General features: G+C 38.6%; 1 protein-coding gene across 5 annotated transcripts in view; it reads left to right on the top strand.

The window, feature by feature from the left end:
- Positions 1-14,942, top strand: part of ZnT77C (Zinc transporter 77C) — a 326,998-nt gene that overhangs the window by 245,814 nt on the left and 66,242 nt on the right. For 4 of the 5 annotated variants that reach the window (XM_083129657.1, XM_083129658.1, XM_083129655.1 and 1 more), the window contains one exon: positions 2,772-2,852. The exons of the other annotated variant lie outside the window; for it this stretch is intronic. In XM_083129657.1, the coding sequence (XP_082985783.1) occupies positions 2,772-2,852 (81 nt within the window). The remainder of the gene's footprint in view (positions 1-2,771; positions 2,853-14,942) is intronic. 5 annotated transcript variants of the gene reach the window in all.

Raw genomic sequence — 14,942 nt, 5'->3', positions numbered from 1 at the left:
TGAGAACTAAACCGAGTACATTTAGTCCTCTAAAATCACTTGAAGAAAAAATCTCTGGTTGAAAACAAATGTTGATACTGAACCCCTGATTAACTCTTACAATACTACAGTTAGGCAAATTCACACCAACAAAGTGTGCACAGAAGAATGTAATTAAAAAATCTTTTCATCATCATCGCTAACGGTAAAGCACTGGGAGAATATGTTATATGGTGTGTCATTTTACAATACCAAAGATAAATATATTATGGGAAGTTTTCCCCAAGGATAGTATTTGAAGGTTAAGACTCACTGGCACCAGAAGCTGTATGTAGCATTCGTATTCGTCCACCCCCTCCTGCCTCTACACATACAAATAAGTAACGTTCCCATAATGCTACAAATTTATAACGAAAAAACAATAAGCCTTGCAAGAAATTATGCAAATACAGTCTAAATTAGTGAGAAATTTGAGCATTGCTTACAATTTTCGATTTGAAATGCAATTAATGACTGCCATATTGACAAATAACTTTGGAAATTATTTCCAAGTTAAGAAAATATATTCCAGTTTCTATCTTCTTGATGAAATGTGCATGAATTAAACAGTAACGACCAGGACTGCCCTATAAACAGAATTTTTACGAGTTCTGAAAAAATCAGATTTTTGTTTCTATATAATCACAACAAACATTATTACAATTAATTTTTATATTTCATCTAGGGACGTGAAGCTTTCGTTTTAACTATAACACCGAAATGTTTAGGAAAGCAAAATAAAGTGTTTAAAATATATTTGGATATAGGTTGAGGAAAGTTTTTGCTGTTTCGGAATCGCGAATTATGTCATTTTTCAGAAATGGCTGACAATGCTTTGACCTCGTCCTGAAATAGAATTCAGTGGGGGATCTTTACCCTCCTGAAGGAAAGTTTCCTAGGAACGTGAAAATTTTCAGGGAGAAGCACCTATTGTGTTGCAGCAGGAAGGCTGTTAGGGGGCGTGTGTTTGTGTGTGTAAACGGTATTTTGAGGTTGCAGAGGGATTTTCTTGGCATTGTTAGGGAAATGTAATATGTACGTATGACTGTTTTAAAACATTTGGGTATTATAATTCAATAAACATTTCATATTTACTGGCTGATGAGATGAAATAGTTTTCCAAATGAAAGAAATTTGGTCATTTCTCACAAAGGTAAGCCTTAAATTTATATTTTTTGTTATAAAAATTATTTTTTTTTAAATTTTCCAGAACCAAAGCAATGTGAAAATCTTAAGCATAGAAGGGACAGTAAAAATGCATGTAAAAATAACAACGATTTGAAATTTATAACACCAATTTTGCCCTAAACCGCGAAAAATAACACCGAATTGCTGTAAATAAAATAACATCGAAATTTAGGGGGAAATAAAACGGAAACTTTACGTCCCTACTTATTACCTAAGAGCAATAAGCAGGACAACTTAAAGGTCAAAACCAAGAATTATGAGAGACTAAAATTTCTAAATATCTGTTTATTTTTATTTCTGATGCGCCACTGGTACGACGTTCATTATATTTAACTAAAACGTTGGGTGGGTTCAACGTCAAACTATTATTTTATGTATCGGCAATTTTTAATCATATCCAATAACATTCTCAATCATAATGATACTACTCTGTTTAGAATATGATTTCAGTAATCCATGAAGTCAAGGAAAATCAGATTAGTTGCTTAATTGGAAGCACCAGCGTCCTATAAACTCGTAATAGCTCGTAACCACTGAATTCCTAGTGAAATTCTAGCCCAAAACCATACCCCACATGCCCCCTTCCCATTTAAAGAAATAAAGTTGGATCCAAGATGGCGGTCACGAAGATGGCGGACGTTGTCATGACATGCACCAAAAAGTTTCCCCTAGGCCTAACATATTACTACCATGACCACTTGCTGCAATCTACGCTGTTTCATTTTACAAGGGGTGGTCAAGGACTTTTGACTCACTCTCTACAATAAACCATAAACAAATAATTATTATTAATTGGACGCAAAGCAAAGCCTCCCTGAAACTTAGTGCCTCGGACGAGTTACCCCTCCCTAGGATCGGTTCTAGGAACACCAACTCTCTCACTTCCGTTGCAAGAAATGAACGAGTTTCTTTATGAATCGGCAATTACTGCACATATTAGAGAATATTTGTGAATTAATAGAAAATAAATAAATAACGTGCCTACCCATGTATTTGGTTCATGTTGAATTATTATATAGCACCATTAGCAATGATTAGGAACCCAGAATTAATACATTGTAGGCTTGCTACCTACTGGTCTAATGGTTAATATGACAATGTTGATTCTATCCGGAATGCTATATGCAGCAACGAAGTATTTATTAAACCCACAGGACTATTTTAACAGAGTGTCAATATGTTACTTTCATAACACATAATAATGTTTATAATTTACTTTTAATTAAAGCTCTGTACGAATAAACAAACTTTTACAACTAACTAACATTGATTGAAATTTCCTAAAGTAAAAGTTAAAAAATTAAAAGCTCATAGTTCATTAATGTCAGAAATCAAATTGTTCAAAAATAATAATAAAATTTAATTTTATATTCTTATTCAATTAACTGTTAAATAATTAAATAAACTATTAAGTTAACTCGAAATCTTATTTGTCATAAAATACTATACCGGTACTTTGATTTGCACAAATAAATACTTGCACCAATAATTAAGAAGCGTTATTTGTCTCAATTAAAAAAACTTTATCTTACCAATAAAAAAAATAATTCTCAAAATCGTTCCAGCATCCGTACAAAGAATGTAAACGTAGCGACAAGCCAAAAGAGGGGCGAAAGTATCCAGTTTTGCAAGAGAGTCATCAAAAAGTAAGTTCACGTTATATTCACGTTTAGTCTACTTACGAGAGATCGTTACGTCGAAGTAATCCGATTTACTATTTTCTCTCCGCGACATGCAATCTAGGATACTCACTAACCTGCATACACCTACGCACACACACACACACAAACACACACATTCTATCTCTCTCAGAAAATGAAAGACGCATAGTAGGCACTTTTTATTTCGCCTTGAACGATGTGTGAGGCCTTCCCGATGGCGTAGTGGTAACGTCTTCGCCTTGTAATCAAGGGTTCCCGGGTTCGATACTCGGTGAGACACAAAGCACAGTTGTTCGGATCCCACTTTAAACTGTAGGTCCAGTCCGGATTAGCCTATCTGTGCATAAAATGGGCTTAGAAGATCAATTCAATCATTCAATATTGAACGATGTATGTTAATAACAAACCAGAGTGAGTACACTAACTGCATAAAATGTAAAAAAAAATTAAGCGCAACTGTACCCCAAGGATACAATAATAATAATAATAATAATAATAATAAATAATTTGGAATGACATTTGTTTTTATTATAGTAGTTATTAGTGTATAATATCAGTCATAACCATGATAATAATTGTTAATGTTATTATTTCTACCATTCAAATTTTATCAATAGTCTGAACCCTCCTCCAAAAAAAATCTGGCTACGGCAATGTTCTACTCTGCTTCGCTCGACCAGCCGTTTGCAGCAGCGCGAACTGCTTTGCTTCGCGCACTCGCTTTCTTCTCTTCTCTACCGTTATGCGGTACCCTGCTCCACAGATTCCCGAGACAGAGTGTAGGGAAATAATATTTATCTCAACCTAAACCCTGTACCAGCTAACTGTAGACCAGGCAAACGAGAACAAGTCTCTGCGCAACTAGTGACGCGAGACAGCTCCACCAATGAACAGTGAGAGAAACGGTATTGCGTAATGGACGACTGGAGTTACCCACTTTCTCTCCCACACTCTGCAGCGTTGCAAACTTTTGAAAACGATAATATAGTACCCACAGGACAAACGGACCGTATTTTTGTCCCCAGGTCCGTTCGCTTGGTTTTAGAATTTGTTGGGGAAATATTAGGGATAAAACAGCAAGTGGGGAATTTTGACAAGCCGTGCATTTAGCGTACGGACTAAGGTCTGGACCGTACATCCGTACATGTACGGTCAGGACGTAAGGTTGGCAACGCTGCGCTTTCACCACTCGATTTCCCTCCTTCTCTTCCGCTATGCGCGACCCTGCTCCACAGTTAGCTGGGACAGGGTATAGGCGCAGAAATATGTAGCTACGGTCCTTACTTTTCTTCGTACGTACGTCCAATATTATTTGCAGACAGTATTTATCTAGATTTTATGTAACAAAACTTCACGGAGTTTAGCTTAGATGCGAATGGGTATATTTAAATGCGTTCCAGGTAAACAAAAAAAATGTTTACATTGCATTGTGTGACTCATATGACAATTGTCTCTTAAATATGCAGTGCATAGCAACTGAAGAGTTTCTACGCGTGTATTCTGTCGTTCCTGTACTCTCCAATAACTCGTGCAAAGTCATTACGACTTTTTATGGGTGAAACACTCGTTGAGAGAGACAACAGGTGAACGTAATAAATGACAGAGGACCGTGGTTATAGCACTGGCTGTTGATAAAAAAAGCGCTGACATATAAAGCTATATTTCATTCCACCACAACTTCAGACAAATATTTAGACATGAGTCGCATGCACAGTATTCGAGGAAAATCTTATGAAATCTGCTGGAGTAAGTATTTCAGAATGGTTTAACGAAAATAGATTTGCAATCATACTACACGTGTGTAGTTCAGAATAAAGCAAAAATAATAACAATAAGAAAAGTCTGTTCAGCCAGAGATGTGCCTTAGGGGGGAGTTGAGGGGTCATCCTCCGTTTTCCTCAAATTTCTTAAAATTCAGTTTAAGCTTGTTTTAATCATTATGCTCGGATATACTGTTAGAAGTTAACGTACCGTTAATATTTTGAAGTCTGCCTGTCAATTAAAAAAAAACAAAAAAAAAAACGGACGCAACCATTTTTTATTAACATTTTATTATTTTATCCTACATAAAGATAGATATTGATAATACATTGTAGTTAAGTGAACCATAAATATATTTTAGAAAACTGGCTGACTGAATTGATTGATTGAAATGATAATTTCGGGTTCGTCAGCAATTAGGCTATTTACGACCTACACATTGTACGAGGCCAAGCTCCTTACCATAACTAAAATCAACACTCGTCTCTGAGGACTAAATCTTCTTATCAATGGCGGTAATTAGGGGAGGGGACATGGAGGGGCGGTCCCCCAACTTTTGTCCCTGCACTAGGGTGTCTTAATACAAAGACTTGTCTACCAAGAGAAGGTAAACTATACTTGTCCCCCTCCCTACAGTTTTGACACATGTAAAGACAAAACACAGGACAACCCACAGCCCTACAGATGATTACACTGACTCTAAGTCCAGACGCCAGTACCTCATTAGCCTGCAACATTGCAGTGAGGTTAACGTTTGGGTGCCTTAAGAAATGGGCACTCCTTACATCCCCTTAGAAAAATGAATAATTAAAATTAATTAAGTATATAATTGCATTTAATACTTTAAAAACGGTCATGCTAATTTTTTACGGTAGCTGGATGACGCACATGGAACATATATAGTGCCAGAGCTCAGCACCGTTGGCTAGAAATCGCTAAAAGGCGGTGTGAGCCAATGAAAATACAACGACGACAAGGTAAGCAAACGTTTAACACTTGTCATTTCTTGTCCAATTGCTATATTTTAACGAGCGTATTTTATTTATTAACTCATGAGAAAGATATGAGTCGAAAAATTGAATGAAGGAAATATTTACCTACTAAAAGTACAGCATTTGAGATTTAACAGCTTCTACACGACTTCATGGCTGTAGCTATCGCGATCTGTAAAGAAACGTTCTATAGCTAAAGTTGGATCAATGCAGTTCTAATCACAGAATTCACAAGTTCATTCTTGTAGTTCATAACATCTACTGTTAGTATTTTACGGTTAAACAGAGTAATATGGAGGAGTGACGCTTGATTGAACAAAACCTTGTTCTTTATCCTAAATTAAGATGTAGGCATTCAGCGAAAGTGCACTTATTATAAGAGATCGACCTTATTTCTTTTAATGTTTCGATGGAAAATAGATTAGCATAAAAGGGAAAGCAAGTAAAAGGAAAAGTACAAGTCATAAAAACTGATCAGAACAGAGCATTTAAAAAAGGTGCATGGGGAAGCGAAGAGTGGAGCAATGCATTTGAAAGGAATGAATAGTGTCTTCTCCCGTTTCTGTTTATTTATTTAAAAATATTACAATAAATAAGTTACAACTTCAATTATACATATACATGCCTGACTATAGCATAAAATGAGAACCTTTTGAATATATGTATCTGTAATTTTAGCCTCTATGGTTCATATCAGGTTACATTAAAATAAATACTCCGTGGCACAACAGTACTGCAAAGCGGTTGAGTCTTGTCACCGTTGTCTTCAACTTGTTTTTGTTTTCATTTTATCAACGATAGCTAAAGGAAACTTGCAACATTTCGAGCTCGCTACACTGTTATAAGCTACCGTAATATTTACAGTATTCTGCCGTTAAAATTTAACAGTCTGTCTGTTAATTTTCAAAACCGGTACACGGCCTTTTCTTTCTTTGCGAGTGCAGACGTATCAATGTTGTCACTTCTCTATGCTGTGGCTGGAATGGAAAGTAAACATAGTTTGATTTGATTTTTGTTATTAACGTCGCATTTCTTCCGATTTTGGCTAATCGCGACGATGAGGATGAGTGATGTTGAAATTGATCTTGGGACACTCACAAAGAACACCCATTCTAATATCTCTATTTGTGCAAAGGTACGTAAATCTTGATATTGAACCACGGCTAATATACAGGGTGTCATTTTAATGGCGCCCACGGACCACGGAAACGTATAGAGGACATCAAAACAAACAACTTTTCTCAGTAACATTTTTCTCGTTGGTGCGTCGATTCGACGCTACAGCCGTTCAAAAAAGACCGTTTTGCCGCCTGGATGCTGGCAACCACACACATCATTTGATCGTATCTGTTATGACGAACTGTCATAAGGTATTCTGGAAACTTGAGTTTCGTGTGTGTGTTGCTGGGGTAAAGTAGCCCATCTCACGTCCTAAGACGATGAACTCGTCTAGTGCAGAGAATTCACGATAGGTGGAATGCCTATGCAATATGAAAACTTTGTTGCTTTAATACTTACGCGAAGAATCGCTAGATGGCTCTGACCGTTGTGCGCATTTGAATTGTAAATTCCTTTGTTTGAGATCCGATTTTCTCGCGGTTTCCTTATGCACAAGGACATTTTGATGTGTCGGTCACTGCACGCATGGGCAATTCGCAGTTATGGCGCAAAAGAATAAAATTTACAGCGTTTTGGTCTAGATGCCATTGGTTAATTAACAGCAAAAAGTTTATCTTAATAAGCATTACAATAGGTTCTTTAACGCTTATACATATCTGTTAACGTGTGGTATTTAAATCATGTAAAATTGTTGTTTGGTAAAGACAAATGTGCTCTGCAAAAATGACTAACAGTGATCGATAGGGGTGTGCAGTGGTGGAGAAGGACTTCCGGAAGAAAAAAACATGGAGTGAACAGAGTAATGTCACTACAGTGGAGGAAATCAGAATTGTTTCCGTGCTTTAGGGAGGAATTTTACATCTGCAGTTAGGACAAAACGGCAGATAATAGCAAGAAGTGAAAGCACATCGCAAAAATAGGTGTTGGAAAGGAATGGAGCTCTCAGGAAGAGAGAGGTAAGAGTGGACTCGGGCGTGCTGGATTCGTCGTTCCCGACACACCAGGTGAGGAAATTTATTATCTTAAGTGACTTCGATAGGAAGAAAATTCTCGAAGATCGTGTTTACAACGTTTAAGCAAAGTTGTTTATGAGATAGCTATCTCGCGTGTGTTGAATTTTACGGGAAACGGTACTAGTACACGTCACAGACCATGCGTTATTTACAAAATGGCCATAGACGCCATGTTTGAAAAGGGCTCTGTGCACTCGTAAAACGATTTATTTTCGTGCAAGAAACACATAGCACTAATCAAACAAACGAGGAGCATGTTCCCAGATTGGATCTATGTCAAAATAGGAACCAATTAGGACTTTGTAATTCCTTATATGGCATTAAAGGTGCATGCTATATGACTTTGATGGGTAATTTTCGTTCACGTTTCGACAGTTTTATTTTACGTCTCTTAATTAATAAGGACAGATTGTTGATGCTTACGTACGCAGGAAATATGTGTTAAATTGAATACAATAAATAAGTTTACTGTTTCTGGTGTTCATATTTACGTGCTAAAACATTTTCTTCCATTTGTATTTAGTGTTTGTGAAAATGTTTAAATGATTAATTCTTCTCTTTCAGAAGGGGGGAATTTCGCATGTGTAAATCGGGTTAATGCTGTTGCTATGGAAAGGGGTTATTGTTAGTTGTAAATTATTTGAAATCCTATTTGAAAATCTGAAGGTATAAAATTTTAATCTCCAGCGATCTGCACGCGTCACCAGCGTTACCAGGCAAAGTTTATCAAAACAAATAATTCGAACTAATGACATATTCAACGTTTCAGGATCGTTGAGACTCAGTTATTGAGTCGTAGTTGTCTGATCTAAATTAATAAATTGAACGAATGCCATTTAGCTCGTCGCAAGATTACGAGGACTCAAGTGCAGAGGGGCTGCGTTATTGAATTTTTGTTGGGTTTCAAGTAGGTTAATCTTTAGTTGGTTAATTGCTGTTGTTAAAGCTAATATTAATAATGGCAACAGAGCAGGAACCGGTCACATTAGATTCCTTGTTCGCCTTTATTAAACAAAGTCAGGAAAGGTACAAGGAATGCACTGAGTCACTCAAATCAGAACTCAATGAAAGCAATCAGTTGCTCAAATCAGAACTCAGAGACAGCAATCAGTCACTCAAATCAGAACTCAAATCAGAACTCAATGAAAGCAATCAGTTGCTCAAATCAGAACTCAATGAAAGCAATCAGTTGCTCAAATCAGAACTCAGTGAAAGCAATCAGTTGCTCAAAACAGAACTTGCAGCTCATACAAGTAAGGTGGTGGGGAAACTTCAGTCAGATCTTAGTGATACCAGCAAATGTATCTTAGACTTGCGGCAAGATGTAGTTAAAACAAATGAGGGTCTGCACGATCTCACGTTTTCAGTATCACAATACAGGGCTGAGTTGGTAGAAAAAAGGCATGAGTCTTTGACGAAGGAGTTTGATTTGTCAGGGAGTAAAGTTGAACTGATGAATGGTATGGTAACTTCTTCTGCGGTCACCAATTGCATGTGTACTTCACATTCGGTCGAACATGACCACTGCACAGGCACTCTGACTTCCTGGTCAGAAAGTTATGCACAGAGTACCAGCGAAATGAACCGAAACAGAACGTTAGAGCAAGAACACCACAAGGGTAATAAAGGAAAATATTTGATAAGCGAGGAGTGGTCTTTTGGGGTGTCGGCTAACAGAGACGAGTCTTTCCCTGTCGGCTTTTGCACAAAAGATGCATCTTTCCCAAAACCGAGCTTGCAATTTTCTTTATTGGGTGTTGGTTCTAAACAAAGTGGTTCTTCGGGTTCATCTTCGTTGTGTAAGCGTGTCTACACGGTGCAAGCTGATACAGGGTGTTCGGAAAGTAAGGTGGTTTCTCATTGCCTACACTCAAATGCAGTATCATCTCAGAACAAATCTACCCTGTCTGTAGTGTCAGTTGGGGAAAATAGTATTGACTTACCTGAAGTGTCCATAGTTCAAAATCATTCAGTACACAACGTAGTCATACCAGTAGTTGGTTATCCATTGCAGACTGTTGTGAGGAATTCAGTAATCGAAACCAGAAGTTGCATTAGGTGTGGTCCTATGCGTGTTCTTATGCCCAAAAGAATTGCCAGTATGGCATGTGTCGTTTCTTTCATGAAATTAGGCACTGGTTATTCAGTCAGATATGGGAGGCGCATCAGAGTTAAAATGAAGTCACCTACTGACTCACTTCCCAAGAAAACTTTGGTAGTAAGTCGAACTGTTGCTGGAGGAAGAGTATCTCTCCATCCAAGCCATATTAGGAAGAGAAGAACAAAAGGGTCTCCTCGGAAAAGTACCAGCACAAAAGTTTTGGGGGAAATTTTGAGTATTTGTCTTCTCTTGGTTTTGTCTCTTTGGTACAGGGTTAGAATGATCTGGCATCGCACTCATGTCAGAAGAAAATGGCATGGGATGCATATGGTTGAGTATGATTGCTCAAAGATGAAGCCTGTTGAGATCATCGGAGCGATCATCACTCTTTGATCAGTGAAAGCAACTACGCTTTGTACAAAATGTAAATATTAAAGATAATATTATATTTAATTTGAAGGATTTAATAACGTATGGATCTTTGGAAAGTTTAAAATAAATTTTTGAATATAATTATCATTTGAATACTATTTTTTTTTATTTTCAAACGTCAGTTCAGTTGGGGTCTGGTGTCAAATTTATAGCTCAGGAAAGATATCTGATGGACAGTCTTATGCGGGAAATTTGAAATGGGAGTATTTAACAAGTCAAGCAGCCTCACTATCATTTTGGAGCCAACAGCTTTTAAGTGGGCAGTATCATTTTGAATTTGTTGTCACATGTGCATGCAAGTTTCATTGTAAACTTTTGTGCGAATTTCTCGGGTAGAATCGTGTTGATTGGCGTTCTAAAGAAACACAAGGGAACATCAGGGACACTGGATGTTGTATTTGTTCGTCTTTGGGAAAATACGTCTCCACACATAGAAAATGTGAGAACGATAGGGTGTCGAGGGGACATTTGCCATTAGTATAGGCTTAGTCCTGACACAAGTTCGTCTGGAGTCTGTATTTTGGAGAGTTTAAGTAACGACATTCAATAGGTTTGATTTCTCTGTATACATGACATGGTGATGGTAGGGGGTATCTGAGATATGCCACCCGATGGTAACCAGTATTCAAGAGGGAACAAATTAATTTCAATTAATCTTGCATTGCAGCGTGAAATCATAAGACATATAAAACGTATCTTTGGTTTACTCAGGGCGAGTATCCTGGTTCGGTTCCAGTAGTAATAACAAAAATGTTAGTGGTACATTTGGTGGTAGTGATTGCGCGCCATGTATTTACGGGGCTGTTGTCATCATCTGTTTGATGTAGCTTCTGGCTTTAGTGAATTCTCCTTGCACAGTCGCATTTAAGGTTACTGAGTAGGCCGTAAGCTTCGTCTACGGTTGCAAAAACGACAGGGTTCTCTTCCCTGGTACGGCTTCCTCCTAGCGACGCACATACACACGTAACTATTCCCTGCATATATACATATTTTGATTTTTCCCATGGAGACATGCAGCAAATTAGAATTCTGGATTCATCGAATAATCTAATATTAACGAACAGGGGATTCTGTATTTCTTTTAAATTTAAGGATATTCATGGATTGTAAATTGTAACTGAGTGTAATATAAGCTTTCGTATGTATTGGAAATAAACCATCTCCTGGATAAAAGCTAATGAAAAGAAAGGTCAAAGTAACCTCCCAGAAGATGCAGTTGCCAATCTTAAAATTTGAGAGAAGTCGTTCATTTATTTCATGATTCACCAACACCTCCCTTAAGTTCTCAATGCTTTAATCACCAAGCCCGTACCTGAGAGGGGTCAGAGTATCCCATTTAGCCGTCTGAGTTTTAGCCGAGGTGAAATTAGAAGATAAGGTATTTGGAAGTCAGAGGCAGGCTACCATTACCATAATTTGCAGCTCTCTGTGTGTGTGTGTTACTGAAAGGCTATCTATAGTGAAGAGTGAAATAACACGCAGTTATATGAACATATATATATATATATATTACGCAGATGAATAGCGTCTTACATAAAGCTAAGGTCAACCCTCATGCGTGAATAAGAGCGCGTAACAGCCATGGTAAGTCTCGCAGGTAGGTAAGACGAGCAGAGCTTCGCTCGCTGTGAAAGAGGTTGAGTTGACAGTAGCGTCGAGACGTTCGTCGCGTCCAGTTAAGCAGCTGCCGTGCGACCGATCAGTGGTTGTGCGTTTTTCTTCGCCTGTGCTTCATTTGTCTACAGTATATTTGGGTATACAAACTGACGTCCGACGAAGGAAGTCACATCGTCCTTGGAAATTGGCACTGCCATTGCGGCGTTGTTGTTTGCGATCCTGTCAGTCGTCGTTGTTCGTCCTTGACAATTTTTCGAGATAGAATCCTAAAATTTACTAGGTTAATACTTTCAAAACCGTCATTATTGTTCTACGGTACTTGGATGGCACCGGAAATTGATGGTCTCACACCATGAAATGGGATATTTCGCCTTGAGTTCCTAGAAGCCAAAAGGAAGAACGGAACACAGCTCTTCCGCTTTTCTGCAGAACACATTAATTTCTGCGATGAATTGATCTCCGTCAAGAGAATCAGAGCAAATTGTTTCCCGGATATTACTCACAAGGACCACTTGCAAACCAAATTTGTGTTGATTAGAGCATGCTAATGGATGGGCATTCAATGCCCAGCGACAGGGCTCGGTGGTCACCTGCTGCCTTATTATGAAACGACCAACCGGAATTTATTGCATGTGATTAAAAGACAAGACGCAGCATGTACGTGGGCTGCCAACTTGCATGTACGTACCTTCGCCCATACATGCGTATGCACAACGTCGTTGAATTTGCAACTTTGGAATACACACAGGTTTCTGCCCATCTATTGGTGCATGTTATAACTTCACAATGAGCTCGGTTTACACACTTTTGTATTTGTGCTGCCACCTGGAATGTTTGATGGGAACTAATTCACACACTTTATGAAAATTTTCTACTGTTTGGGGAACTTTTCAGAATTAGCCCAAAATTATATGTCATTATCCCCCCCCCCCCCAAGATCCGACTTGGTTCCCGTTGGAAAAGAGTGTATTCTAATGCAGTTTTACCAAAACAACATACACGTTCATATACTACACACACACACACACACACACACACACACACACACATACACATATATATTTATACATACATACACAGATACAGGGAGAGAGAGATAGATAGATAGATAGAGAAGGACAAGTATGGGGAGAGCAGAGGCGTGGCGTGCATGTAACCGGTGTTACCTCAGGTAACAGCAAAATGTAAAAGAATTATAAAGTCCTTTCAATAAAACAACAACATTGTTAAATATGTTAAACGACAGAGGACATTTTTTCTGCAGCCGACAAAAGCGAAGAGGGGGCCGTTCCGCTACCCTGAAGAGGTAACAAGAGGAAAGGGCACCAATGCAAGGGAAGAACAGGGAAAGAGTTTGGGGAAAGTGTGCTGTGGGGTTATTCACATGCCTGTTTAGGGGTCCAGTTACCGGTCAGGCCTGCCGGACACAGGCCAGTGTTGTCACATTGGATTGGCAGAAAAGAGCTAAATCCCGCCTAAAACGGGATACTATTTCTCTGAAGCAACTAGAGCTAGACTGCAAAGCCAAGGCTGGATTGAACTAGAACGGAGACCAGTTAGGTAATAGACGAAAAGATAAGTACTTGGTGCGATTCATGCTTTGGACAAATCTTGCTCCAAAAAACTAAGTTGGCAACAGTAGTATGTACAGCTGGACTTCCGTTCCACCGCTGGAAGAGCGGAATTATGTCGTCTGCTCACCGCAGAAACGTCAAACTGACTCGAGAAATGCGAGGTTCTTCTTCCCCTTTCCACCTCTTTGCAAAGAGACAGAGATGAAGATTTGACAAGGCTCGACCACTATTCACTGGACTTTCGCGGTAACTCCAGGCCCGTAGCTAGAGGGGGGCAACTCCCCCCCCCTGTGAAAAATACAGAACACATTCCTACCTGAAATTCTCTCTAATGTTTAAAATTATATCTTGTGTTACTCTAGCAACATAACAAAGACACTAATTGATTTTATGATTTAGTAGGGTGTATGGGATTCCGTATAATGTCGTATCAAGAAAGGGGGGGGGGGGAATTCCCTTCCAGATTCAGACTTCAGGAAATGATTTCAGAATTTTCAGTATCTACGTGGGTCGTTCAATATATAAGTTTCCGTATGCTGTATTTTATTTTTATTTTTAAGATACATTAGAAAACTATATATACATGTGTAGGAGGATCCTTCCTTACTTCTCCACATAATCCCCATAGAGATTCAGACATTTGTCCCACCATTGCACCAATTTGTCCATACCCTTTGCAAGAAAATCAGGGCTCTGGCTATTGAGCACTATTCTCACATTCCGCTTCACTTCTTGATCTGTTTCAAAACGGTAACTTTGCAATTCAGACTTTAACACCGGAAAAAGATGGAAATCACTTGGCGCTAAATCAGGGCTGTATGGAGGGTGCGGCAGCCGTTCCCACCCCAATTCTTCAATTTTGTGTTGTGTTTGCACTGCTGAGTGGGGGCGAGCATTATCGTCAAGAAGAATGACACCAGCTGACAGGAGACCTGGTCGCTTATGTCGAATTGCGTTTTTCAGTTTATCCAATGTTTGACAATAACGGTCAGCATTAATTGTTCTTCCTCGCTCCAAAAAGTCCATCAGCAGAACACCCTTAGCATCCATGCTTCTGAACTCCTTATGACGCGAGCCCGTGTTTTCCGAACAAGCATTTACTTTTCGCCCTTGAGCGCATGCGCCTTCACGTCTGATAACGAATCGATTGTTGTTCCTTGTAGACGAAGGATGGCGCTTGTCAACCATGTGCTTCTTTTTAATGGCATTGCTTTATACAATATTTTATAGCACAGGGAAACTTATATATTGAACGTCCCTAGTAGAACAGTTGTGACATTTTGAGTAGTCTTGTATTAATGGTGCCGAATGTGTTCAGATGTTTTTTCTTGGATTTGTTGCTATGAACTTCGAACTGCTTAAATTTTTGTTTCCCAAGTCTACCTTTTGGTAATAGTGATTCATGTGGTAGAGGGAGGGAGTGGATATTTGAATCTAGTTATTTAACGTTGCTTTTCTGCCACTTC

The sequence above is a fragment of the Lepisma saccharinum genome, chromosome 10 (assembly GCF_977018435.1).
Source record: "Lepisma saccharinum chromosome 10, izLepSacc3.1, whole genome shotgun sequence".
In the NCBI taxonomy this organism is placed as follows: domain Eukaryota; kingdom Metazoa; phylum Arthropoda; class Insecta; order Zygentoma; family Lepismatidae; genus Lepisma; species Lepisma saccharinum.
The sequence above is the reverse complement of the archived record's forward strand: the minus strand, read 5'-3'. Positions and strand labels throughout refer to the sequence as shown.